Here is a 27,809-nt window from a genome sequence, read left to right on the forward strand (position 1 = left end):
TCACGGAAGAAAAAAAAGTAATCTAAACCTTCCTAAGTTCCTAAACACATTATGATGGTATAATAATAAATATCAGCTTTGCAGACTGACAGGACTTTAGAGAATTTATTGAGGGCATAGTTCATATTCAATTAAGAAATGAGTATGTAGCCAGTATGGTGGAATAAATAAGTCTAGTACACACTAGTTCGTACAAAGCCAGATCATTGGAATTAGAAGAGATAATAAGGACTAAGTGATGAATATGAGTCACTCAAGCTGCACTGTGAACGGAGGCGTGAAGCCAACTGTAGCATGCAGGCAGCAGTACTCTCCGCTCTGCCAGCACTGGGAAAAGGGAGGATTCAGAGATCCGCAGCTCATGACCGCCTTCAGTGTGTGTAGCCTGATTTTTGTGGCGTTACCGATAGCCTTAAACACCTCCAGCAGCATCACTCTGCTGTGGACGGTCGCTGAGGAAGCATCGATTATTCGGCGTCGTTTCTGGTCAGGATTGTCCTGCAGTGACCACCGACTGACTGCTGGACTGCAGCGAGCATTTGAACCCCCACCAGTGGTGCCCAGCATACCCCGAGAGCTCAGACATGCCATCTGTGTCGACTGGAAACGTTGCGGTGTGCTCCGAAATTCGCTTTACTACTTGAGGGAATCAAAGTTGGTGCAATGGAGACTTCCGGGAGTGATGCGGCGGACGCGTACTTAAGAAAAGCCGAAGACAGAGAATACGATCTTGAGCATCTGCCTCCACTGCTGGAGGATGAGGTGAGAGGGAGCGGGGTTTTTAAAAGGAAGAAGTTATAACTAAACATTGGCGTTTGTTTGTTTTAAAAAGATACCGGTGTCGATTGCTTGGAGCATCCAAATGATATGAAACAGCCTCTTTTTGTGTTTCCTAGAAAGCTGCTGGTTGAAATTCTTAATCCTCTTAGTGGTTAAAGTCAGCCAGAGAAACGTTCTTAGGGCCTTAACATTTACGATGATTTAAGACAAACAAGGGATCGGAATCGACTTGCTCACTGTTTAAATGCGAGTAAAAGTCAAAATGTTCTCCAGAAATAATTTTAATACCTAGACTTAAAAGGTTTCAGGTTTTATCTGCAAAACAGTCTAGTATATTTAGAGTAACCCATTTCCTGCCAGGGTAGCAGAAAATACATCTGGAAGAGAATGGGTGGAGAAGGGTTTGGTGTTGTGGACGGAATTTAATATACTTGTTGACTTTTTTTTTTCTTTTTCGGACACACTGGGTTATGTTGCATATCTGACATATCTGTTTAAGGTAATCTCTCTGCTCTATGGTGTGGAAGATAAAAAACAACTTTTGGAAATTCACATTAAACCAAATTCTCAATACTTTATATAATGGTACAAGACAGCCTTCCTAAAGAGTGCTTCCAAAGAGTTCCCATTGGGAATGATAGGGGATGCCCACCTTATGTGTAAAATAAAATAGGGTTCCAAATTTAAACCATCAGCAGTCTTTAGTGTTTCTTTGTTAAATTGAATAATCTTTTTGTATTTTATTTGTTTTTTAAACAGAGTTTCAAATGATGCATGATGAAGGAATACCATGTTCTGAGGATTTTGTTTGTTGCTGTTATGAGCACTTCTTCAAGTGCCAGAATTGAAAATTGTCCTCCTCTCCCTCTGTGTGCATCTTTACACCATAATACAGGAGAACAAGCCCTCTCTTTTGCCTTTCCTCCCATTACTGCAGTGCAAAGACATGCACCACACCAAGAGCCTCACCAGAACCTTGAAACTCAGAGGCAAACTTATATAGGACAGCACATTTAACTTGAGGGGGGTGAGAGAAACTAACGTTCCCCTGCACTGTTCTCAAGGGAAACTGTCTATTTATGGGGCGGCTGCTGCTGCTGCTGCTGCTTGAAGTGGGACTTTTCTGCCCTATTTGGCTCTACCCCACTCGATCACATCAGTATGCTTTGTTCGCAATCTGTTGCAACTCTGCTGCACCTACAAGACAGTCGTAAATCAAAACAGATAGGCCCTTCTTGTGCAATCAAAGATAAAGCAGTGATTGTCAGTGAGAGCAGAGCTGTAGATTATCAGAGAACAGAAGCGTTAAGACCTTCGGAGTTAGAGAAAAATGAAGCTGCTGTGATATAAATACTGTCATGAAAGAAGAAAAAAAATCGTCCATGGTTGGTAAAGTGCTAGATATAGTGTGACAATCACTTCTTTATGACACCGCCTCCACGCACACACACGCACTCGTTCTCCACTTCCACTCTTCTGCCTGAGTTAAGGCCAGCTTTTGTGTCCACTTGCAAACTGTAGAGAAGTTCCTGTAATAATCAGACCGCAGCATTATGCTTAATGCTTCATGGAATCTGTGAGATCACTGCGTCTGCTGGGGTAAATGGGGCCAGTGGAACACAGACGATGCAGTGTGTTGCTACAGGTCTGTAGATTCACTCCATGGAATTAAGCGTGCAGGATGCTATATTATATGGGGCGATCGTGGCTCAAGAGTTGGGAGTTCGCCTTGTAATCGGAAGGTTGCCGGTTCGAGCCCCGGCTTGGACAGTCTCGGTCGTTGTGTCCTTGGGCAAGACACTTCACCCGTTGCCTACTGGTGGTGGTCAGAGGGCCCGGTGGCGCCAGTGTCCGGCAGCCTCACCTCTGTCAGTGCGCCCCAGGGTGGCTGTGGCTACATTGTAGCTTGCCATCACCAGTGTGTGAATGGGTGGATTACAGGTTGTGTAAAGCGCTTTGGGGTCCTTAGGGACTAGAAAAGCGCTATACAAATACAGGCCATTTACCATACCAGATATTTTCAGCTGTTAGCGCTAATGAATGAATGAATGAAGGCAAACATATCTTGTAAAGCCTTCAACTTTAGATTATGTAGCGTCTTAGTTACAGTCATTTGTAAGTTTGAGTTATCTTTTTCAGTGTTAATCAAGGCATGAGTCAGTTTCCAAGTAAAGACCCGTAGGGGCATATAAACACTGAACATGTTTACGTGGCAAAGATTTAGTTCCTCATAAAAATGAGACTTATATTGTAATTATTACAATGAGTGTCCGTTTTTATTACAGTCAAAGTCAAATGTAGTCAACGTTTGTGACGGTGAAGTCAAGCCTGGAAGCATTTTTGTGGCTAACAAGCTGTGCCAGGCTCCTGCAGATACATCCTGAGACAGAGACCGGACACTCAAAGAATCAAACTGAATTTCTCAGAGACATCTGCAACAGGAAACCCTTTTTAAAAATCTTTATTACTGGGGTAAAGTCAGCAAACTTTTTAAAAGTAATCCTTTAAATGCTTAAACTAACAGAAAACAATGCCTCACAAGATGTCAGCTAAATGGTAAGAAGACTGGTACCTACAGTACCAACAGGAAATGTGTCATTCTGGCTTAAAAGCTACTTTTCAATTCAACATCATGTTTTGGTTATTGCTCCTTAATGTTAATGCATCACTCTTACCTACATGAAGGACCTGTTGAGGTGGGAAAGTTCACATTGAATCTGAGTTTAAGATGTATAAGGTAACATCAAAGTTTGGAAGCCAGCCATGATCCATTATGAAGAGTTGCATATGCTCTGTATGTCCTAATGATGTCAAAGTAATCTTTAAAATAACAGCACGAATCACCAGCCGACAAGCTGGACCTGTGAATCAAATTAATGTGGCTCCTAATATAGTCCAATTTTATTTAAATTTTGATTGGTTTTAAGTCTAGGGTTCCATTTCTATAAAACACACTCGTCAAGGTATACAGTATAATAAATTAAAGACTAATGTGTACAGAAAGTACAATAGAGACCATAAAAGAATGACAAGGGGTTGAATTTCAAAACCTGCCATGTCTCTGCTATACAAAGCCAAACATTGTGAAAGAAAATAAAATAATAAATGGCTGCTTTATGAGTCTCCTTTCTTTCCAAACGTCTGTGAAGCTTATTAGTCATCCAGGTCATTTGTCTTTTAGATGCAGATGGACCACCGAGTCTTGTCCCATGGAGGTGGCTCTTCTATGTTATGCCATACTTTTTTGAAGTGGCTGTTTGGTCTCTCCAATGTGGAGGTCTGGGCATTCCTCGCTGCACTGTACAGCATACACCACATCGTTAAGTTTCTGTTTAGGAGTTTTGTCTTTGGGATGAACCCGTTTCTGTCTGAGTGTGTTGCTGGGTCTGAAATATACTGGGATGTCGTGCTTGGAGAAGACTCTCCTGAGTTTTTCTGATACACTGGCTACATGGGCTTAAATCTGGGACTCTCCACCATTTGACCCTAGAACTGAAGAAGTCAAAGTCAAAGTCACCTTTATTGTCAATTCTGCCACATGTACAGGACATACAGAGAATAGAAACTACGTTACTCTCAATCCCTAGATAAAATAGCAAATGAACATTTAAATATAAGAGTGATTAAAAAATGCAGGTAAAATAATTAAAAAGTAAAAATTTAAATAAATAAAAGAAGCTTCTCAGATGAGAGGTGAAATGTCTTCAAGCAACTTAAAGAAGTCCAGACGCTTTGCTTTCCAAGCTCCTTAGACTTTCTTTCCAAACCTTTAAACAAAATGTTTTTTTTTAAAATAACTATCATTTGCACCATATTTCATGTTCCAAAAATCATCTGTCATGAATTAAATAAGATTTAGATGCAAAAGCAAACATAATCTTTATGTGTTACTTACATTAATCGATCGATGGATCAGTTAATATATCATAATATCCTTAGGAAGTGTTGTGCACAACCACTGAGAAACTAAATACTAATACAGAACCATATTTTTTATACACCAGTTTAAAAATTACCATACACATTGGTCCTATAAATGCCATGCATTATCGAAATATCTGGTATATTGCATCTTTTATGCTGTCTCCTTTTGCATGCTTCTTCCACCATTCACCCCCAACCAGTTGCAGCAGATGGCTTCCCCTCCCCGTGCCTGGTTCTTCCTGTTGAAAGAGAGGTTTTCCGTCCCACTGTCTCCAAATTGTTTGCAAGAGATTGTGTGCATGTTGGCGTTTTTTTCCCCCCAATAATTTTAGTTATTTGATATTAAGATGACAGAAAGCTTCAAAAGAGACTGCAACATCCATCATTTGTAGCTTCATCTACAAATGTACCCTTCTCTATGAAGCCAGAATCACTCAGAGCAAAAAGTTCAAATTTTTGCAGCAGTGTGTTGATTTGCATTTTGCAGAGACCATAAAACAAAACCAAATCTGTCTCTGCTGTACTGTAAGTTGTATCCATGCTGTCCAACACCTTTTACCTTTTGCAATAACACTTTTCATTTGAACTGTAATGCTTCCTCTGCTGCTGTTGCCTCCACATGGCCGCTGTGCTATGATGCACATGAGTCACTTTCACTCCAGCATCAACCTGTTGGATCAAGGTCCTCAAGGGATTAGGTAGAACTTCAGTCTCTGCCGTCCCCTCTGTTCAGCAGGAAGTAATGAGGTCAGAGCTTTTAACGTCTACTTTGCACGCTCTCTATTTACATTTTAATAAAGCCGTTTCACATGAGTTGGCTGACTGAAATGCAGTTGAGAGCAAGAGGCTGTTTGATGGTGCATTTAGGTGCTCATGAGGGGAAAAGGAAGATGTGAAAACCCTTCTTAAACTAGTTGAATCATTAAATTATAACTGCATGGATGTGCATTAATGTGGATCGCCAGGACTGACTTGGAAGCTCAGTTTTTTTCTGTCTATGCGGGTTCGGTGCCCGTTATTGAAGATAGCTGTTGCGTTTTGCCTTCTTGTGTCCCAAGCTACAAGCTAATAGGAAATGCGACCAAATGTTAAATAAAAAAAGGGCAAAGAGCTCTTTATTAATATTTGCCTTCACACACACTGTATTAAATGGGAGCATTGGAGCAAATAGTGTTCCTTCAAAGTGTTCATTGTTGAAGAAATTCTAAAGGCAAGCCCTTATCCCTAACCTTAACTACATATAAACAAATCAGGCTTCAACTGTGGATCTTATTTAGTGTACATACCCACAGTTGTGTGTATTTGTGCTTTGTCCACAGGAAAATGTTTCTCTGGCAGACATCCTTTCTTTGCAGGACAGTTGTCTGTCTGAGGAGGAGGTGTGGGCAGTGTGTGCAGAGTGTGTTCTGGCCCTGCAGAGCATCAGACCCTCCCACCTCTTCCACACACTGTGCATAACACCAGACACTTTGGCCTTCAACGCCCATGGGAATGTTTGCTTCATGGAGCAGCTCAGTGGTGAGTCTATAGCTCAGGCTTGTGTCCTGTGTTCCTTTTTTAGACATTAACCACCTTTGTATATGCTAATTACAGGCAGTTGTTATTGTTTCTGACTATTTTCAGGGCATTTTTCATATATATAGAATTTTACTTGTCACTTGTTAGTAAAGCTGAGTGCTGAAGCTCACACATGCTAAAGGGAGAAATCAGTTTTATACTTTGAATATAGCAGATCAGATCAGAGCTACAGATTGTGCCTAAATTGCAGCTCGAGCTTTTTTTTCTGACATACAGAGAACAGGCGCCTTTTTCCCCCCTTTAGTGATTTGTTGCCCTGATCTGTATCACTTTCAATTTGCAAATTTCTGCCTGAAAATACTCTGTTAGTGTCTCACTGGATGCGTCGCGCTTTGCCGAGGTCGGCAGGTCTGCCCTGATTTGCACAGACAACATCTTTTACCCCATCACAGGGCTGCAAGGCCCAGTGACATTAAATGAAAATACTCTGTGAGCAACTATTAAGCCTCACCTCTTCTATTCTTCTTGTCTCCTTTGCATCTCATCACATATATGAGCGCTTGCACTGCAGCGTGCACATACTCCGTCAGAAATTGATAAGCATTGATTAGATCAACAGGGTTGCCAGGGGGATTGTTGTTGTGGTAACAGCGTGGATAGCCTAGCAGCACTCGGCCCGCTCACACTCGCAAACACTTCACAGCCGCCGTGGCATCCGTTAAAGTGGTTGCATCCATTTTTAATTTCCACGCATCTCTTCAGTCAGTAATAGAGACGCTTTGAAGTGATGTCTTGATTACTCTGTCAGCTGAAATTCTTCGCAGTCTCGTTTGTTGCCATGCTTTATTGGATTGTGTTCAGTCCGTTGGCTATGATTCACACTGCGAGAAGAGAAAGAAACTGCAGTGCTCACATTACCCTTCTTGCGTTAGTTCTACTGAATAGAGTTCATCTATATCGTTCATCAGTGCACCGCATTCCCAGCTTTCCTTGCTGCACGGCTCCCTATTGATTCCTTTTAATTGAACTGTTTGTCAGATCGCAGTGCAATTTCAAGCAGACACATGGTGTATTGGTCAATCCCATGCCCACACACACAAACAAACGGGCTCTAACGCTGTATCACAGAGTGACCTTGAGGGGCTTTGATGACGGGTCTCAGTGGGAACAACAGTTGCAGCGACACTTTAATGCTGTTTATTTCAGATGATTTACTATTGCGGTAATATCAGGAAGGTAATTGGATGTCATGGTGGGTGTTTTGGCAGCGTTTGCATCGCCAGAGCAGAGACACGCTAACAAAATGTGCTCTAATGGTTTTTTTATACAGCGATGACCAACAAAAGCCGCGATTTTTCCCACAAGGTTTCACATCGCAAGCTGTTCAGTTTGTGATGAAACGGTGCCGGCTGTGCGCTGTGGGAAATACGATCAGCACATTTGGAAAGCGTGATGAATCTCTGGTATTGCTTGGCTCATGCTACCTGTTGTGTTAAAATGCTGTAGGCATACATGACTCACCAAGCTCCCACCATCACCCTGGAGGCAACTGCGTCACTGACAACGGCTGTCTTTTTTTTTTTTTTTTTGTTACTCGCCTTCATTGCCCATTTCACTGTGTTACAATATGTCCTGACTACAAAGAGTTTACATGTCTTGTCCTTTTTTCTTTTTTCTTTTTTTTTGTTCCTGTCTTCCCTTTTATCTTTCATGTTTGATTGAAGATTGAGCTTTTTTGATATATATATACATATATATATATATATGGAGCTGGATAGCGTAGTGGTTAGACTACACGCCTTTGGAACAGAGGATCGCAAGTTCAATTCCTTTTTTTTTTTTTTTTTTTTTTTTTTTTTTCCCTGATTTTTCAAGTTCTAATTCCTGCCTGGGGCGTCTGTATCCAGTAAGGGTCCTAAGGCTAGACCCCCTATGCTAAGCAAGCCTACCGCAGACATGAGCGAGACAGATAAATATGAAGGCATGCCGGCTCGGACGTCGCCCGGATCAACAAGGTCCGCGTCAGGTGTTGAGGAACCAGGGCACCCTGACGAAAAGTGGGCTACTGGAACAAGAAGGCATCGGTGGGCAAGAGACGAAAACAGGGCGTTGTTGGAATGCTACTACGCAAGTAACCCCGGCGGAAGGGGCTACATGAATAGGATGAGGGACCTATGGATTCTTCGATACCCAACATCCACAATGACGGCGAAACAACTAGTAGCTCAGTGTTCCAACATTCGAAAGAAGGGACTGCTCTCACAGCTAGAGATTGACGAGGTACAACACAAATGCTACGGCAAGGAGGAGTCAGGACGCCAGGTCAGGGGGGCGATATCATCACCCCCACCCGAGATTGGGTACATAGCCCCAAGTGCGATAGGAGAAGGATCGTTGAGTGCGAGAGGAACTGACCTGAAAAATAGGATCATGGCCAAGCTTGAAACCTGGATCCCCCGTAGCCGGTTACCAAGATTACGTGAAGTACCCTCAGAAGGTCTGCTAGATGATGTTAATGCAGCACTACGGGCAATACCTACAACCACGATTACCGACACTAACAAGCTGATCTACAATACGGCAGCAGTGATCAGTGAGATGCTTGGCTACAAGTTGAACAGCGACAAGGGGCAGTACCCTCCATGGAGAAGGAGGCTAGAGGGCAAGATCAAAGTAGCACGGAGGGAGGTTAGCCAACTAACGGAGTTGCAGCAAGGTGCGACAAAGAAGGTGCATAAGAAATACAGCAAGCTGTCCATACCTGAGGCCTTGGAAACTGCCAAGCAAAGACTCACAGCCTTGGCCAGCCGCTTGAGGAGGTACACCAGAGAGATAGAAGGCAGGAGAATAAACCAGCTGTTCTCCACAGAACCAGCAAAGGTGTCCTCTCAGTGGCAAGGGAACAATAAGAGAACAGCACCACCAAGGCTGGAGACGGAGCAATACTGGAAGAGCATATGGGAGAAGGATGCAACCCATAACGGCAATGCTCAGTGGCTAGAGGATCTGAGGGCAGACCACAGCGACCTCCCTGAACAGGGTCCAGTAACCATCACAGTGGCAGATATCCAAGAAAGGGTCTCCAGTATGAAGAGTTGGACAGCACCAGGGCCCGACATGGTTCACGCCTACTGGCTGAAGAAGCTGACTGCACTCCACGAGCGTCTGGGAGCACAAATGAACCAGTTGCTAGTTAACGAGAGACACCCGGAATGGCTAACCGAAGGTCGGACGGTCCTGATCCCCAAGGACCCCAAGAAGGGACCGGTCCCCTCCAACTACCGACCAATAACCTGCCTCAGTACTACATGGAAGCTCCTGTCAGGCATCATATCGGCTAAGATGAACAGGCACATGGGTCAATACATGAGCGGGACACAGAAAGGAATTGGCAAGAATACCAGAGGCGCAAAACACCAGCTACTGGTAGACAGAACAATCAGCCGAGACTGCAAGACCAGACTGACCGACCTGTGCACTGCCTGGATTGATTACAAGAAGGCCTATGACTCAATGCCCCACAGCTGGATACTGGAATGCCTAGAATTGTACAAGATCAATGGGACCCTAAGAGCCTTCATCAGGAACTCAATGGGGATGTGGCGTACAACACTAGAGGCCAACTCCAAGCCCATAGCACAAGTCACCATCAAGTGCGGGATCTACCAAGGAGATGCTCTGTCCCCACTGCTGTTCTGCATAGGCCTGAACCCCCTCAGTGAGATCATTAACAAGACTGGCTACGGATACCGACTACGGAACGGAGCAGTTGTCAGCCACCTCCTGTACATGGATGACATCAAGCTGTATGCCAAGAGTGAACGAGACATCGATTCACTGATCCACACTACCAGGCTATACAGCAATGACATTGGAATGTCGTTCGGACTGGAGAAGTGTAGTAGGATGGTAACAAAGAGAGGGAAGGTAGTCAGAACTGAGGGGATTGAACTACCAGAAGGCAACATTGCAGACATAGAGGACAGTTACAAATACCTGGGGATCCCGCAGGCAAATGGGAACCATGAAGAGGCCGCTAGAAAGGCTGCAACCACCAAGTACCTGCAGAGGGTCAGGCAAGTCCTGAGGAGTCAGCTGAATGGTAAGAACAAGATCCGGGCCATCAACACGTACGCCCTGCCCGTGATCAGGTACCCTGCTGGGGTAATAGGCTGGCCAAAGGAGGAGATAGAAGCCACTGACATAAAGACAAGAAAGCTCCTTACCATGCATGGAGGGTTTCACCCCAAGTCCAGCACCCTGAGGCTGTACGCTAAGCGGAAGGAAGGGGGCCGGGGACTGGTGAGTGTCAGCACCACAGTCCAGGATGAGACAAGGAACATCCAAGAATACATTGGGAAGATGGCCCCAACTGACCGAGTGCTCAGTGAATACCTCAGGCAGCAGAAACCCAAGAAAGAGGAGGGAGACGAGGAACCATCATGGAAGGACAGCCCCTGCACGGTATGTACCACCGGCAGATAGAGGAGGTGGCTGATATCCAGAAATCCTACCAGTGGCTGGACAAAGCTGGACTGAAAGACAGCACAGAGGCACTAATCATGGCAGCACAAGAACAAGCTCTGAGTACAAGATCCATAGAGGCTGGGGTCTATCACACCAGGCAAGACCCCAGGTGCAGGCTGTGTAAAGATGCCCCAGAGACAATCCAGCACATAACAGCAGGGTGCAAGATGCTAGCAGGCAAGGCATACATGGAACGCCATAACCAAGTGGCCGGCATAGTGTACAGGAACATCTGTGCCGAGTATAACCTGGAAGTCCCGAGGTCAAAATGGGAGATGCCCCCAAGGGTGGTGGAGAATGACCGAGCTAAGATCCTGTGGGACTTCCAGATACAGACGAACAAAATGGTGGTGGCTAACCAACCGGACATAGTGGTGGTAGACAAACAGAAGCAGACGGCCGTAGTGATCGATGTAGCGGTTCCGAATGACAGCAATATCAGGAAGAAGGAACACGAGAAGCTGGAGAAATACCAAGGGCTCAGAGAAGAGCTCGAGAGGATGTGGAGGGTGAAGGTAACGGTGGTCCCCGTGGTAATCGGAGCACTAGGTGCGGTGACTCCCAAGCTAGGCGAGTGGCTCCAGCAGATCCCGGGAATAACATCGGAGATCTCTGTCCAGAAGAGCGCAGTCCTGGGAACAGCTAAGATACTGCGCAGGACCCTCAAGCTCCCAGGCCTCTGGTAGAGGACCCGAGCTTGAAGGATAAACCGCCCGCAGGGGCGTGCTGGGTGTTTATATATATATATATATATATATATATATATATATATATATATATATATATATATATATATATATATATATATAAACAAAATACAGTGAGAGAGAGAAAGAAAGAAAACTAGAAGGAAGAGTAGAAGGAACTAAAAGGAGAGTGGGGTAGGCAGGGTTTGTGGAAATGAATGGTCGTGAGAGATTGGATCAAAATGTCAAAGGAAGAGAGAATGCTAACAAGGTAAGGGAGGGACTGATGTTGGTGACATATTGTTGAAATTCCAAAATAATTATTAGAAAAGGGGATAAAGGATGAAGAAATTAAAGAAAAGACATGAGGAGGGGAGAGAAGAGGGAGGATGATATGGAACAAAGGAAGAGAGAAAGAGGAGATGAAAATGGGTAGGTGCAGGAGATGAAAGACAAGGGGAGATGAAAAAGCAAAGTATGAGAAAAGGAGTGACAAAAAGAGAGGTGAGGAAAGAGCAATTTAAAAGAAACGGAAGGAGTAAAATGAAAAAAGATGGGGAAAGAAAAACAAGCAGAGAGTAGAGAGAAGGAAAGACAAGGAGGGGAATGATGAAAGCAAAAGGAAGGAAGATGGCGGGAAAAGATGAGTGAGTGAAAGAACAAAAGAGGAGAGGAGTCAAAAAGTTTAAGAGGTCTGGAGAGGAGATTGGAAATAGAGTAAGGAAGACACGGGAGAGGAGAGAGAAGGAAAGGCAAGATGAGGGGAGAAGAAGAAAGCATACAGGTGAGTCAAGGCTTGAGAACAAAAAATCAGGTGAAGTTAAACATAACTTTAAAAAAAAGGATGAGTTGAAAGAGGTGATAGAAAAGGAGGTGAAAGGGGAGAAAAGCACAGAAATTCACACTGACCTCTGAACACCAGGAAGAGATAGCCTAGCTCTAGCAGACAAGCCCCCAAATTGTCCTGACCCACTTTATTCCCCTTCTGCCTTTTCCGTCTTTTCCTGAGCTCACTCGAGGGAGTGGATGTTACATTCGTAGTGATGTTTTCGTGCATCTGGATGTCCAGTCTAAGCGTCAACCTATTTCAGGAGGACAAAGTGAAGAATGCAGAGCTGCTCCTCTGTGCCTGCTTCCCTGCTCTGATCAGCAGATTGCTCATGTCTTGTTTGCCTGGGATTATCTCTGACACACGCATTAGGCAAATGAAGGGAAGCGTCTGCACTAGCCCACTGGACCGTTGTGGTTTAGCATGCTGGGTGCATATTTCTCTGATTTGCATCTCATTATGGGATATGCTTAGCAAGTAGGTTACAGTACAGAACTGACATGACTGTACGTCTGAGTGTTTACATCAAATGGCCTGTTTGTTCCCCACTTTGATGAAATGATGATGTTTGCATGCTTAATGGTGCAGTTAATTGGTATGCTTTCAACCTGCAGACGATCCAGAAGGCTCCTTCGTGCCGCCTGAGTTTGACAACACGGGCAGCACGTTTGAGGTGAGAAATGCTGAATCTTCTTACTCGATGTGGTCAAAGGGACAGTGCAGTCATTCACCCCTGGGAGTTTCTCAATACAGCACACAGTGGTGATGTTGCTGAAAGAGAGGAGAGTGTTGTTTGTTCTCTGCTCTCACCTTAAACTCCATGCAAGACAGCAGCCATTCAGTTATATGCCCACCTCTGTGACCTCGAGCTGTGAAACAGTTATATTTGTGAACTTCCTAATTCCAGAATAGTTTATATTTTTATAATTTTCACAATAAATTCTATCTGTATGTCTGTAATAATTAGCCCTTTTTTTTCTCTTTATTCCCCCCTCCAAGTATGCACAGTTTATGGCGGCTCTAAAACAGCTGTTATTCATTTGAGCACACAATTCAATAAATGAAACCATTTATTTCCAAAGTGAAAGCTGTGCGTTACATCTCTGAAGCTTTAAACTGAATCCATTTATATCCATGGTTTGATACATCACATAGAGACTGAGATGTGGAAATCACTATAGATTCTGGCCAAGTCAGTGACATTCATTTTATTGATTATATGCTATTTAGAAATATTCTGCAAATAGTCATACAGACTAATGTGTAGTTACTTACGGCAAGAAGGTTGTGTTTTTGGTAGCATTTACGTGCATGGCATTCTGTGTGTACACACGATCGCTCGAACGGTTGTGAATGAATTCTGATAAAACTTTGTGGGGAAACTAGGAATCAACTAAACTAGGATTCTTACAGACTGAAGTGAAATGGACCAAAATTGATTGATTGATAATACTTTATTCATCCCGAGGGAAATTGGGTTAAGGCTGCCAGCCGTACCAGCGCCATCTTACCCTTCCGACCATACATGAATTACACAAACATCACATGGGGAAGACAGGTCAGAGAGGTATAACAATGGAAAATGCACAACATGAGGAAAGACCATACCAAATCTGTTAAGAAACACTGTAAAAAGCACTGTATAAAAATTTTAGATGTCATGTTATATTTGACCTTTGACTGCTCTTTCTAGGTCAGTAGATTGAACTGAATGTCAAAGTGATAACTATGTTTCTTAATGTAATTATTTCCATTAAGAACATAAAGGCACATAGGGAATGATGTATGGTGATCCTAAATAGCGCGTTATTTTATTATGACTGTGTTACAGTACATACATAATAACTTGAATACGTGTGCGATGTTCCTAAATAATGATTATTTGCACAAATTTCAAGAGTGTAAAAATGGTTTGGCAGGAACTAAAACAAAACAACTGATTACATGTTCACATCTTTGGCAATGTCATGCATACAGTTTGTGCAGCTGTAAATTTAACACCAGAATATAAAGTGTGGATTCATTATGCAATGCACAGGTTTGCATACCTGACATACTTTCAGCTGAGAATCTACACTGGCACATTATTGTTATTGTTCAGAGTAAATTATCAGTGATCTAGGCAGGTGTAAACAAAACCACTTTTATGAAAAAAGTCCGACTTCCCAGCCATAGTCGAGGTTTTTTTGTTTTTGCACCTTGTAGCCGCTGTGCAGATTAACAATGTGCCATTGAGCAAACTGTCCAGATGAATATCATTTATTATTAATCACTGTGTATGTTGATATTTCATCACAGTTACGTTTCAGGCAGGCACACTTTGAGAAAAGCCTTTTTAAATATTTTAAATGCGTGTGTGCTATCTGCGATTTTTAACCAAATAGCAGGTTACACACCATTTTGCCACTTTTGATTACTCATATACGCACGGTCAATTTCACTGCAGTTGAAGAGATCTGCTGCGAATCCTGCCCTGAATTACACTTGACTACATTATTCTGAGAGGTGTTTCTAATTTGTTTTCCTCCCCATTTACATTCACGGGCGGTGCGAAATGTCAGAGACACCTGAATATAAAGCAGTTCAGTCTACACCACCACTAAGTGTGACCTCACTGCTAAAACATTAACACCTACATCTGTGTCAGCAAGAACATGGCAGTATATTATGTACACCATAACAGAAGAGTTGTATCGGATTACATTATATTCATTTTGGATGGGTGGATTAGCAAATGCTTCTTTGCTTTGAGTCAGTCTGAAGTGCAGGAATCAGCCTCACAGCTCATGCCTGATACACGGTCTGACCTCTTTTAACTGACTATAATCCCAGACCTCAGTGATTCACTTGGCTGGTACACAGTATCATCATGACAAACACAAACTGTGTCCACAGCTATGAAAATAAGCTTACAGTTTAATTCAACCCAAATTTCCCTTTAACATTCAGCAGTCTAAATCTTAAAACAGACTGGATCGAGTTGTTCTTCTGACTAATGCGTTTAAGCACGAGCCTCTTTATCTACGAATTTGCATACTTTTCATTGTAAGGTGCTTGCAGCTCCAGGTGTAAACATGTCTGAGTACTCTCCTCTGCACATTTATCTTTGTTCCTGCTGCAATTCTTTTAAAAGTAAGTCTGCATTTCTCTCACTGGGCTTAATAAATGTTCATCTCCATTATGTATCCTTTTTCGCTGTGGCTGAGTGCAGCTGTGTAACCACTCTATTCATCTTTTTAGACTTCTCTGTACATCTATGTCTGCTGTATTATGGATACAGCACTGAAAAAACTTTATTGTTAGGAAACAGACAAATGCCTTTCATGCGACTGAATTCTAAAGCTTTCTGCTTCCTCCGTAGAAATGCAGAATTCAAATGTGAAAGTCGCACTGTGCCACTGAGCGGTGCGACTTTTCTCACCACCGCATGAATACATTTGCAGCAGACTTATGTAACTGGATTTCAAAGTAAACTGTGCGTTCTAATTTTTTGCAGTTTTTCTAAAGAACTTCTTCTTCTTGCACATTTGTTTACCACATAAGTATGGATCGAGCCCACTTCAACTGTTGGGAGCGATAGTTATGTGTGGGTCATGAACTCCGGAGCACCTGGTACATATCCACTGCTGTCTCAGGGCTGACCATAATATCCACTGTCAGCGAAGCAAAGCAACACAAAGGCTCCGTCATAAATATGCCTACATGGCAGCGATGCATAGCAATTATGGCCTATAAAGTCGTTACGGGATAGAGTGTTATTTTGAGCTTTTCTAAACTCATTCATGGATTCAGATCTCTGTGTGTACTGTAAATTCACAGCTGCAGCTGCTTCGTGATAATAACAGCGTTGTCTCCCTGTCTGCCCCCGGCTACAGGGCCATGTTTATTCTCTGGGCTCTACACTTTCTGCCGCACTGAACTTTGTCATCGAGCCAGAGCTGGAGGCAGATCTGGGAGAAGAAATCCAGAGGCTGCTGGAGCAGATGCAGGAGGAGAAGCCTGAGGACCGGCCGCTCCTGCAGGTACAAAAAAACCTGCTGACTCTTTATTACTGTTAGAATGATTTATAGAAAGCTGCGTGGTTTAAACTGCATGAGACAGCTGTGAAATAATTAGAGGTCTCGCTTCAGAAGGCGTTTTGTCCTGGGATCACACTAAAATCATTATAACTTTCACACAAATGGGAAAATTGGGTGATTTGCCTTTTTGACATGTAGTGAGACAGGAAAATATGGTTAAATATGAAATGTGTCGTGTTGAACAAATAGGAAAAGAACTGAAAAGCAATATCTCGTCATGATCTAATACGATGGATAATGATTGGCCAATAGCAATGTGTAGCCTGTACCGATGCTTTCCTCACATATATCAAGCCAAACAGTACATCCCAGCAGAACACGGAATCACTATTGCTTTACAGTCAGAACAAATATATGGATACTTTGTGTGATTATTGTAGTATTAAATCATGTCTGCTTTTCAACTATTAGACAAACTGACAGTCCATATTACTCCAGTCAGTTCGTGCTCTTGAGCAGCATCAAGTGGAAATAATGTGTCACTGCAAGTTTTGCATTTCACTGTCAGCCTCTTACAAGATAAACCTCAGTGAAAAAGAAAAACAGAAGTAAAATTGCTCATTCTAAGTGGAAAAAGGTGTTATATGATTGTAATATGTACTACAACTTTATGAGAACCCTCTCAGAAGTCTGCGTATAAGCATACAGAATAAGGCTCATGAAGAGCTCATGGTAACAAAATCGCAAAAAAACCCAGCAACTAGTCAATGATTATGAGCAGTCATCCCTCCAGAAACAGCTAATTGGAAGGGGTTGCCAAAACACCCAGGCAAAAGTCCAAATCTAGAGATAAACAACAGATTTCAAAAAGAAAAAAGGGAGATTAAACACTGAAAATATAGACAAAACTGCATAAACAGATAAAAAGTCCAAAAATGCTCTACAGCTCTAACATAGATGCCAATAATCCAGTGAATATCCACGCAGTGAAACACTGTGTATGTATGTGATGTATGAAAAAAATATGTAGGAGAAATACATTTATTCACAACTACTTGAAAAAGTAGCACATACACACGGTACTATGTATGTGTTGTCTGTTCATGTGTTGCAAACCTGCAAGTGTAACACTCCCACAGGACATCCTGTCTCTGGCTGAAGGACGGCTGTCCCGCACCTCCTCTGCAGCTGTATGCCGCAAACTCTCCTCAGTTGGACGACGCGTGCTCTCCATTGAATCGGTTTCAAACTTTCAAGGTTATCATGTTCATCACGTGTATTCAAACAGATCGCCGCTTAGTCTCTTCCGTGATTTCTCCTGCTGTTATTTTCTTTCTTTTGGCATCCACAGATGGGCAGGAGAGCTCCTGGGAGGCGAGATGGCAGCATTCCAAACCTAAATGTCTTCTTAAAAGACTGAGCTCAGATGACAACACCAAAGATCAGCATGACAGTTCTGTTAAAACAAATGGTCTGTCCAGGCAGCAGGTATGGAGCAAGTTTTTAAAAATGTAGCAAGCAGCTGGAGGAAGAAATATTTTAAAAACCTGTACTGCCAGCAAACAGCTTTTCCAGAATGTTATTGGTACCTATTCAGAGCCGTTTCATAATTGAAATATATGTTTTATTTCATTTTCTGACTGTGTGCTAAATGAGCTAGTGATGCAACATCATGTCAGAAAAGTTATTGGCAGATTTAAGCAACATGTTAACACATTCCTTAAAGGAATCATATACAGTATTTAACTGTGTTTGCAAAGAGTAGAATATTACTATACAACTTGCTTTACAAGATTTTATTTACATTGTTGTTAGAATTTCAAAAACAACTTCTACTATATATACCCCTATTAGATTACCAGAGTTTGTACAATCATAAAGAGCTTGAAAGTCAATATTTGGTATGATCACCTTTATTCTTCAACACAGCTTGAACTCTCTTAGGCAGCTTTCTTGGAATTTCTTTAAGTAATCTTCAGGAATATTTCTCCAGGCTTCATGAAGGACAGTCAGAGCTCTTCTTTGGATGTTGGCTGACTTTTATTCTGTTCTCTGTCACGATGATCCCACACCACTTCGAAAATGGTGGTGTGGTCCATGACAAAGCCGCCACCGTGTTTTACAAATGACATTCACTGTTGTACCTCTCTCCAGACCTCCTCTGTGCATATTGACAATGATTTGAACCAAAATAATTCATCTCTCCATAAAACCTGTTTCCACAGATTCTCAGTGCAGTTCTTGTATTATTTGGCACACCTCAGCATTTTCTCCTCGTTTCCCTTGCTTAGAATGATTTCTTGACAGTTTCTTGATCATCTGAAGGGTATCTCTCAGATCTTAGCTGGATTTGCTCCAGTTTCTGAAGGACATGACTTTTAGATAGTGTTCATCTGCTGCCATTTTTTAGCTCTGTCTTTTCTTTTTTTTCCTCCTCTTGTCCAATTACCTGAAATTTCTTTAAGGACAGACTGCAGGACAGACCTTCAGAAAGCCTGAATAACTATTGCTCAAGAAAACTTAAAAATACAAGAAAGTCTGACTGCTTGAAAGAAAAACATAAAGAAATGTAGAGTGGCTTAAGATCTTTGGGCAGTGCTGTATATTTGCACTGATGCTCATATTAAGCTTGGCAAAAGTTTCAAATCATAGGGACCTAATTTCTATCAGTAATCCCTAAAAGCTCGGGCTTCAGATGCTCCAAACTCTTTGGCCATATTTGTATCCATAGATCTGTGTGATGTCAGAGAAAATATCTTCATATGGTCACCTTAGGCACAAAACTCCAGAATACAATATAAAATTGTAAAGCATAACAATATCAAGAAAAAAAACTATGGAGTTGAAAAAGGGCAGAATTGAGATTTATGTTCTTTCCATTTCAGTTTGCTCAGCTATCTAAACTATGGTTTCTGTTTTACCATCTAGATAATTAAGTTTATTTTTTGCCTTCAAAACAGCTGAAACCAATCATAATGTTCTCGATCTGCAGCTGTGTGGGGGCTGGGATTCCACTCTCTGGGCTGAGGACATGGAGGGCAGTGAAAGAGACAGCTTGATCTTGACAGATGAGATGGATTGCCGTTCTCACAACAGCTCCCCAGTGAGGAGGAGAGCGCAGCAGAGGCTGAACAGAGTGAGGGGGGCCCTTAACCGCTCCTGTTCTGTCCCGGACTCCAACAACCCCCCCTGCTTCTCCCCTCCAAGTCACGGAGACATCAGTATACCGGTTTCAGACCTCACTGAGATAGGAGCAGACGAGCACTTGAGCTGCAAGTCTGTGTGGAGTAACAGACTTCAGAGATTCAGCCGGGGAAAGTCCTGTGAGACGTACCCACACTGTAACAGTGAGGACTGCTGGGAAATGTCCAGAGAAACTGAGGATGCTGCCGAGACTGAACACACCAATATTCAAGAGTGCCACGAAAGTCAGTGTGAGGAGTGCGCCCAGGACTTCATACAGGACTTTGTGCAGGAAGTACAGGATTCCTCGTCCTGTACTTCCCTGAACATGGAACAGGACTCTTCTGAAGACCAGACTTCACTAAACCACAGTCTATACATTCCTAATAACTACATGACCAAAAGCATGCTGTTCCTGAATGAAGAATCTCAGGATGAGGTTAGCCATTGCCAGACAGCCTTTAAATTTATGGCTCTATGCTCACATCACATATTTGCTTGCAGAAAAACAACAGAGGTCTCAGGTGAAGGCTGAAGTGGGCTCAACTTTTTTGTATCCTCTCAAAAAAGCTTTGAGTTGGCAGTTTTAGAGGAATAAGAAGGGAAGAGCTGGGTTCATTTCATAGTCTTTAACTGCATTGTATGACCTATGTCAGTACAGGATCTTTGCTCATGTTAAGATGGCTGAAAAGCTTTGGTGAAAAATGCTTGAGTGGACGATGATGATAATTTAAGATTGTTGAGCTTTCACCATGCAGCTAGCCAAGGAGGAGATTGCTAAGATTATTAGGGAATAAAAAAAGTCCAGAGTACTTCGCACCTTCTAAAAAAAAAAAAGGTGGAGAGAGATACAGTATTGTAAAACTGTTACCTGATTTCAGATTTTTGCAAATAATTAATCCTCTTTGAAACAGCTTAGTCAGATGAAAAGCTCACCCACACATTTTTCACACCCGCAAAACCATAAAATTAGAGTCAAGTGACAGAGTAATCACATAGGTACTCAGCAGCAATAGAAGCATTAAAAAATAGATTGGAATTGCTCCAGTTAGAGTTAATTAGGCCTTCTGAGGGAGCATCTGAAACTCTTTAATCTGTAACACATTCCCTTTTTAAGATTGGTTTGTTCTTGTTTTCTTTCCAGTGGATCTCTCTAAGAGAGTTGCTTGCTCGTTGTGGACGGAGGCTGACAGTTAATGAGCTGTGGGCTCTGTGTTACACCTGCCTAACCTCACTGCAGAGCTACATTGACTTTCCAGGTGATTTTACCCACTGTGTTCACAAAACCAGGAAGAAACTATCCCTGCAACAGCAGTTTTCTCTTCATTTTAGAGCTAGCGCTTACAATAGACTGGTAGAAAGTTCCAAAGCGGAGAGAAAAAAACTGACTAGAAATATTATGCAAATTACGTTGCATGGTTCTAGCTCACAATTCTTCTGTGCAGCTGATTTCTCTCTTTTCTGTTAGCCTATTTATGCCTGGACACGGCGCATGTGGGCTGCAAGGGAGAAGTGCTTTTTTTGAAACCTAAAAACATAGGTAGGTACTTCTTAGTCATCTGCTGTTGTGTTTTTCATGTTTTTTGGGGAGGGATTTGCAATCTCTAGTTGTATACTCTCAAAATACTCACTGAAAATGCACTCTTATCCAACGTGTATGAGTATATGTTGACTTTAGGAACTAACTGTAAGTGTCCTTTGCAGGATCTAGAGATGAATTTTATCTTGCTCCTGAATATCAAGAGCATGGAATTGTAACAGAGAAGGTCGGTCTGTCAGAACTGCTTTCATTAATTTTTAAAGCGAAATTTTAAATAATTTATTTCAAATTAACCCCCACCCGCTTCTTTTTGTTCTCGTCTGTCTTTGCTCAGGTTTGCGTGTATGGGGTTGCTGCCATTCTCTGGGCCACAGCCAAGTTCAGTTTATCACCTAATCAAAAACTGGCGATGCCTCGGAAATTAAAGAGACTGCTCCTGGAGATGGCTAAGAGGACGCCTATCGAGCGACCTACCATCGACATGGCTAAAAAAGTATCATAACCCATTATTATTATTATTATTATTATTATTATTATTATTATTATTATTATTATTTAAAAAACATGAATTGTCACCTTAATCTAACACTATGAGTTGCTAGTTTTTCTCTAATGAAAGTCTTTATGTGGTTGTCAAAGCAAATTATCTGTGGGGCTCTATGCCTGACACTGCCAGACAAGAAAACCCTTTATCACTAGCTGGCTGTTACTCTGTTTTCTTCTTTGAACACATACAAAGGCATCACAGTCTTTTACCACATTAGCTTCAAATGAACTATCACAGTGCTTTTTGAATTCCTGGAATTTCTGACAAGAATGTCTCCAGCTAGTGATATTTTTGTCATCAGAAAGTTATTGTAAAAATACAACATGACAATTTGATTTCAGTATTTGTGCTTTTTTTTGTTTTTGTTACAAATGAAAATTGGGTTGTAAAACTTACATTTAGAACAAACACGCTGGCATGTTAAACAGAAGCCCGGAGTTATCTTACAAAGGTAGGTGCTTATATTTATAGAATAGAATTAATGACTTTTTTTAAGCATTTAAAATGCAGTACAGAATTCCCAGTGCCATTTTAGAGGCCACGGGGAGTCTTTACTGTTGTTAGTTTAAGAGCACTACTGAAGATTTCAGAACAATACTACAGACTTTTTGATTTTTGATAGCAAAGAGCCACAGCAGCAGCCTGATTCCATTGATATCATGGTTTCCTCGTGACCTTTGCTGTTGCACAAATTATTTTTTTCCGTATTTCTGGCCTCTGTGGTCTCTAGAAGACTTGGAGGTTTTTGTAAAGCTTAGGACATCGAATATTTCCACTTATGAGCAAATAAAAAATGTCAGACTATGCAACTGTGGCTTCAGTACTAATTAGCATATGTTAACATGCTAAACAGGTTTTTCGGGTTTTGAGTTTTATGGTCAGATATAAAGTCATGGTAAAAAAAAAAAAACAATGTATCCCATCTTTAAATTCTAATGTTTTATTTATCAGGACATAATAAAAAAAAGATCTGATCCTTACCAGGACTTAAAGTTAGTAAAATACAACAGATAAATTGCAGAAGCAGTATGTAAAAAACTACCAAACCAAATGATTTAATAGCTTGTAGAACTAACTTTATCAGAACCTGGAGTCTTTGTTTCATAAAAGACTTTATGTGTCATGGCTAGACGGTCCTCACTGATCGTCTTGCCAATTTGTTGTGGTGTTTGTGTGTACTGTGTCGTGTTCTCCTCTCCATCCTGTGCATGTGTTTTTCTGCTGGAACATGTACTTCCGGAAGCCGTGGCACGGAACGGCAGTTGACCGGAGGGGAGTGTCCTGAGCTAGAATCATCGCACCTGTGCAGAATTACCTTGCCAGCGCAGACCTATTTAACGGGGCGGTTGAGTCACAACCAACGCTGGAACGTTGAACTAAACCGGGGTTCAGGGATTGGAGGAGGAGCCGGCACCAGGAGTTGTTGTGGATTATTACTGCACTGTCACCGTGAGGAGAGGTCGCCGTATCACTGCACTGCCCTTTTTGGATTATAGACTCGAACTGTTAACTCACCTTTTCACTGTAAATAAATCCACTGTCATTCTGCAAGGAGTCTCGCACCTGAGTCCTTTAATCCAATTCTCCATGACATTATGACACTCTCATGTCATTGTGGAGGAATTTTGGCCCACTTGTCTTTCTGCTTTATTTTATAGAGGGGTTGATTTTATTGAGGTTTGAAGCCATTCATTCACCACAGCATTTCAATCAGGTTGAGGTCTCAACTTTGACTGCACCATTGCAACACCTTGTTATTTTCCTTTACGGCTATTCTGTTCTAGATTTTCCTGGCATCATTGTCCTGTTGCTTGACCTAATTTCAGCAAAAACTTTCAGCCGTGCTGCCATGTTCTATCTATAGTGAAAGGCTGGTTGCATTAAGAGATCTGATATTTGATTGGACAATCAAGTGTCAGTAATGAAAATAAAAAAACAAAAAAGGGTCAAGCAGTTCAGCCCTGCTTTCCTCCAGGGCATTTTGCTATCACACATTACAATGATTCAGACCAGCAAACTGACAGAACCTCTGCTTTTACAGAAGTGGTCATACTTATTTATAATCAGTTTAATAAATGCAGTTGATTTGCAACACCCATTTGATACTGTATGCCCCCATGCATTCAGTACTATCCATCCATCCTTTCATCTTCTTCTGCTTATCCGTGGCCGGGTAGCAAGGGCAGCAGCCTAAGCAGAGAAGCCCAGACCTCCCTCGCCTCAGCCACCTCCTACAGCTTGTCCGGGGAAACACCAAGGCGTTCCCAGGGAGATATAATCTGTCCAACGTGTCCTGGGTTTGCCCCGGGTCCTCCACCCGGTGGGACATCCCATGAAGACCTCACCCAGGAGCCGCCCAGGAAGCATCCTTGTCAGATGCCCAAGCCACCTCAACTGGCTCCTTTCCTGTTTAGATGTCCTGCCAACAAGTTTTTTCAAAAAGGTCTCAAAGACTTTAGAGTCAGACCTGTTACAGATTGTCAACTTTTCTTTATTATCAGGTGTGTTTCCAGAATCACTAAAAACTGCTGTAATCAAACCTATACTGAAAAAGGACAATCTTGACAAGACACAAATGAACAACTACAGGCCGATCTCAAATCTCCCGTTTTTAAGTAATATCATTGAAAAAGCAGTTTCTCAACAGCTCAGTTACTTCTTAAAACAGAATAATTGCTACGATGCCTTCCAGTCAGGTTTTAGACAGAACCACAGCACTGAAACCGCTCTGACCAAAGTGTTTAATGACATATGTCTGAATACAGACAGTGGAAAAATGTCAGTCCTAGTTTTACTGGATCTCAGTGCAGCATTTGATACAGTTGACCACAACATATTACTCAAACGACTGGAGAACTGGACAGGTCTTTCAGGAACTGTACTAAACTGGTTCAAAACATACGTAGAAAACAGGAAATACTTTGTATCAATAGGTAACTTCACATCTGAGCAGACAAGTATCACATGTGGAGTTCCCCAAGGTTCCATCTTGGGACCCCTTCTGTTTAACATCTACATGCTCCCACTGGCACAGATTATAAACAACAACAAAATAAACTATCACAGCTATGCAGATGACACACAAATATATATCACAATGTCACCAGGAGACCGAGGCCCTGTACAGGCTCTTGGTAAATGCATTGAGGAAATCAATGACTGGTTGTGCCACAATTTTCTCCAGCTAAACAAAAACAAAACTGAGGTAATAGTCTTTGGCGCCAAAGAAAAACGATTACAGGTCACCAGAGAACTTCAATCTATACATCTAAAAACCACAAACCAGGCGAGAAATTTGGGTGTAGTGATGGATGCAGACCTAAACTTAGAAAAACACATTAAGACAATAACAAAGTCAGCTTACTATCACCTCAAGAATATATCAAGGATAAAAGATCTGATGTCTCAACAGGACCTGGAAAAACTAGTCCATGCATTCATCTTTAGTAGGCTTGATTACTGTAACAGCATCTTTACAGGTCTACCTAAAAAATCAGTCAGACAACTACAGCTCATTCAGAACTCTGCTGCTCGAGTCCTCACTAAGACCAAAAAAGTGGACCACATCAGTCCAGCTCTGAGGTCCTTACACTGGCTGCCTGTCCGTCAGAGGATAGACTTTAAAGTTCTGATGCTGGCCTATAAAGCTCTGAATGGTTTAGGACCAAAATACATCAATGACCTCCTGACCCAGTATGAACCATCCAGATCCCTCAGGTCATCTGGATCCGGTCTTTTATCAGTTCCCAGAGTCAGAACCAGACACGGAGAAGCTGCATTCAGCTTTTATGCTCCTTATATCTGGAACAAACTCCCAGAAAGCCTCAGATCAGCTGAAACACTCAGTTTATTTAAATCCAGGTTGAAGACTCACCTGTTCTCAGCTGCATTTGAATAAAGCACCAAATCCACACTTTAAGCTTAAATGTCAAAACTTACATTTAACTACTGATTTTATCTACTGTTCTGATTTTATCTGTTTTGATTTTATATACTGTTGTTTGTTTGTTTGTTTGTTTGTTTGTTTGTTTGTTTGTTTGTTTGTTAATTAGTTAGTTTATTTGCTTGTTTTATTCAATTTTAAATCATGCTTTTTATTTGTTCTTGTTTCTAATGTCTCTGTAAAGCACTTTGAATCATCTTGTTGTTGAATTGTGCTATACAAATAAACTTGCCTTGCCTTGCCTTGCCTTGCCTCTACTCTGAGCCTCTCCCAGATGGGAGAAGTCAGCCACCCTTCAGAGGAAGCTCATTTCCACTGCTTGTATCCGTGATCTCGTTCTTTCGGTCACTACCCACAGCTCATGATCATAGGTGAGGGTAGGGATGTGGATCGACCAGTAAATTGAGAGCTTTGCTTTTACACTCAGCTCTCTTTTTAGTACTAATGACATGTTAATGTAAAATGCTAAAAGAATTAGTCAAGCACCAAATACAAAGCAAATACAAGCAAAAATGTATCTACAATTTATCATACATTTATTTCTAACTTATGTTAGAATACTAAACTATGAAGTGAACATGGTAAACATTGCTTGCTAAAAATGTACATGATGAATTTAAGTGCTGGCGTTAATCAATGTGGAATGTCCCTTCCAAATAAATATAAAGATATGCTAACATGAGCATCAAAGCCATATATGGTGCAATAATTATTTAGGGTTTCACACTAAAAAAGAATCCCTGCCCATTTTTTAATACTTTTATTCAGCATAGACTTTCTATTCTATCACTGATTTGTGTATTCTAATGACACCTTTTTTAAATAATTTATTATAAAATGGACTTTGCATTACACTTTCTTGTTTGCAAAGTTTTCTATAAATAAAGCCCATTTTGATTTTGTTTATCACTGTGCAGATATCACAACTTCAAAGAGAAGCATCATTGCTTAGAGTAATCTCTTTTTTCCCTTGTCATTATGTCAACAAAGAACTCTGTGACAAATGCCATAATTTACTGTTACTGTTACCCTGTCAATCCTTTTTAAAGGGTTGCTGCGTGGTTTTTTTTTGTTTTGTTTTTAACCCTTGAGCTATTTCAGGAGAGAATTAGTTCTGACATTATCCATATCTGTGTATGAAGTGCCTTGTATTGCTATCACACTTACTCTCATGTGGATCTGTTCCAGAGCTGTTGTGACTACTTATCACGCCAGGGGACAAATGCTGAGACTGTCTGGAACAACCTCATCAGCAGAGTTCACCCGGTAAACCTTTTTTCATCCATCCATCCATCCTCATCCGCTTTATCCGGGGCCGGGTCGCGGGGGCAGCAGCCTAAGCAAAGAGGCCCAGACCTCCCTCTCCCCAGCCACCTCCTCCAGCTTATCCGGGGGAATACCAAGGCGTTCCCTCCCGGATGGCCGGGAGGGGCTCACCCTATCTCTAAGGGAGAGGCCAGCCACCCTTCGGAGGAAGCTCATTTCTGCCGCTTGTATCCGCGATCTGGTTCTTTCGGTCACTACCCACAGCTCGTGGCCATAGGTGAGGGTAGGGACGTAGATCGACCGGTAAATTGAGAGCTTCGCTTTTACACTCAGCTCCCTCTTCACCACGACGGACCGGTGCAGCGTCTGCATTACTGCAGCTGCAGCCCCAATCCGTCTGTCGATCTCCGGCTCCCTTCTCCCATCACTCGCGAACAAGACCCCGAGATACTTGAACTCCTCCACTTGGGGCAGGAACTCATCCCCGACACACCACCCTTTTCCGGCTGAGAACCATGGCCTCAGATTTGGAGGTGCTGATCCTCATTCCCGCTGCTTCACACTCGGCTGCGAACCGTTCCAGTGCGAGCTGGAGGCCCTCACCCGATGAAGCCAACAGAACCACATCATCCGCAAAAATCAGAGATGAGATTCTGAGGCCACCAAAGCGAAAGCCCTCCGCCACTTGGCTGCGCCTAGAAATCCTGTCCATAAACATTATGAACAGAACCGGAGACAAAGGGCAGCCCTGGCGGAGCCCATCACCCACTGGGAACGAGTCCGACTTATTGCCGGCAATGCGAACCAAGCTCTTGCAACGGTTGTATAGGGATCGAATGGCCCGTAGCAATGGGCCAGACACCCCATACTCCCGCAACACCTCCCACAGGACACCCCGAGGAACACGGTTGAATGCCTTCTCCAAGTCCACAAAACACATGTAGACTGGTTGGGCAAACTCCCATGCACCCTCAAGTATCCTGGAGAGGATAAAGAGCTGGTCCAGTGTTCCGCGACCAGGACGAAAACCGCATTGTTCCTCCTGTA

At 42.3% G+C, this 27,809-nt stretch overlaps 1 protein-coding gene across 1 annotated transcript in view; it reads left to right on the plus strand.

Moving 5' to 3' along the window:
• The first annotated feature begins 322 nt into the window (after positions 1–322).
• Positions 323–27,809, plus strand: part of kndc1 (kinase non-catalytic C-lobe domain containing 1) — a 51,990-nt gene continuing 24,503 nt past the window's right edge. Inside the window, exons 1-12 of the mRNA XM_080868577.1 lie at positions 323–762; positions 6,024–6,222; positions 12,879–12,937; positions 16,140–16,286; positions 17,423–17,540; positions 17,635–17,771; positions 19,276–19,905; positions 20,611–20,725; positions 20,935–21,006; positions 21,171–21,232; positions 21,341–21,499; positions 26,685–26,762. Coding sequence (XP_080724703.1) covers positions 664–762; positions 6,024–6,222; positions 12,879–12,937; positions 16,140–16,286; positions 17,423–17,540; positions 17,635–17,771; positions 19,276–19,905; positions 20,611–20,725; positions 20,935–21,006; positions 21,171–21,232; positions 21,341–21,499; positions 26,685–26,762 — 1,875 coding nt within the window. The 5' untranslated portion in view covers positions 323–663. The remainder of the gene's footprint in view (positions 763–6,023; positions 6,223–12,878; positions 12,938–16,139; positions 16,287–17,422; positions 17,541–17,634; positions 17,772–19,275; positions 19,906–20,610; positions 20,726–20,934; positions 21,007–21,170; positions 21,233–21,340; positions 21,500–26,684; positions 26,763–27,809) is intronic.

The sequence above is a fragment of the Rhamphochromis sp. 'chilingali' genome, assembly GCF_963969265.1.
Source record: "Rhamphochromis sp. 'chilingali' genome assembly, chromosome: 20".
Lineage (NCBI taxonomy): Eukaryota > Metazoa > Chordata > Actinopteri > Cichliformes > Cichlidae > Rhamphochromis > Rhamphochromis sp. 'chilingali'.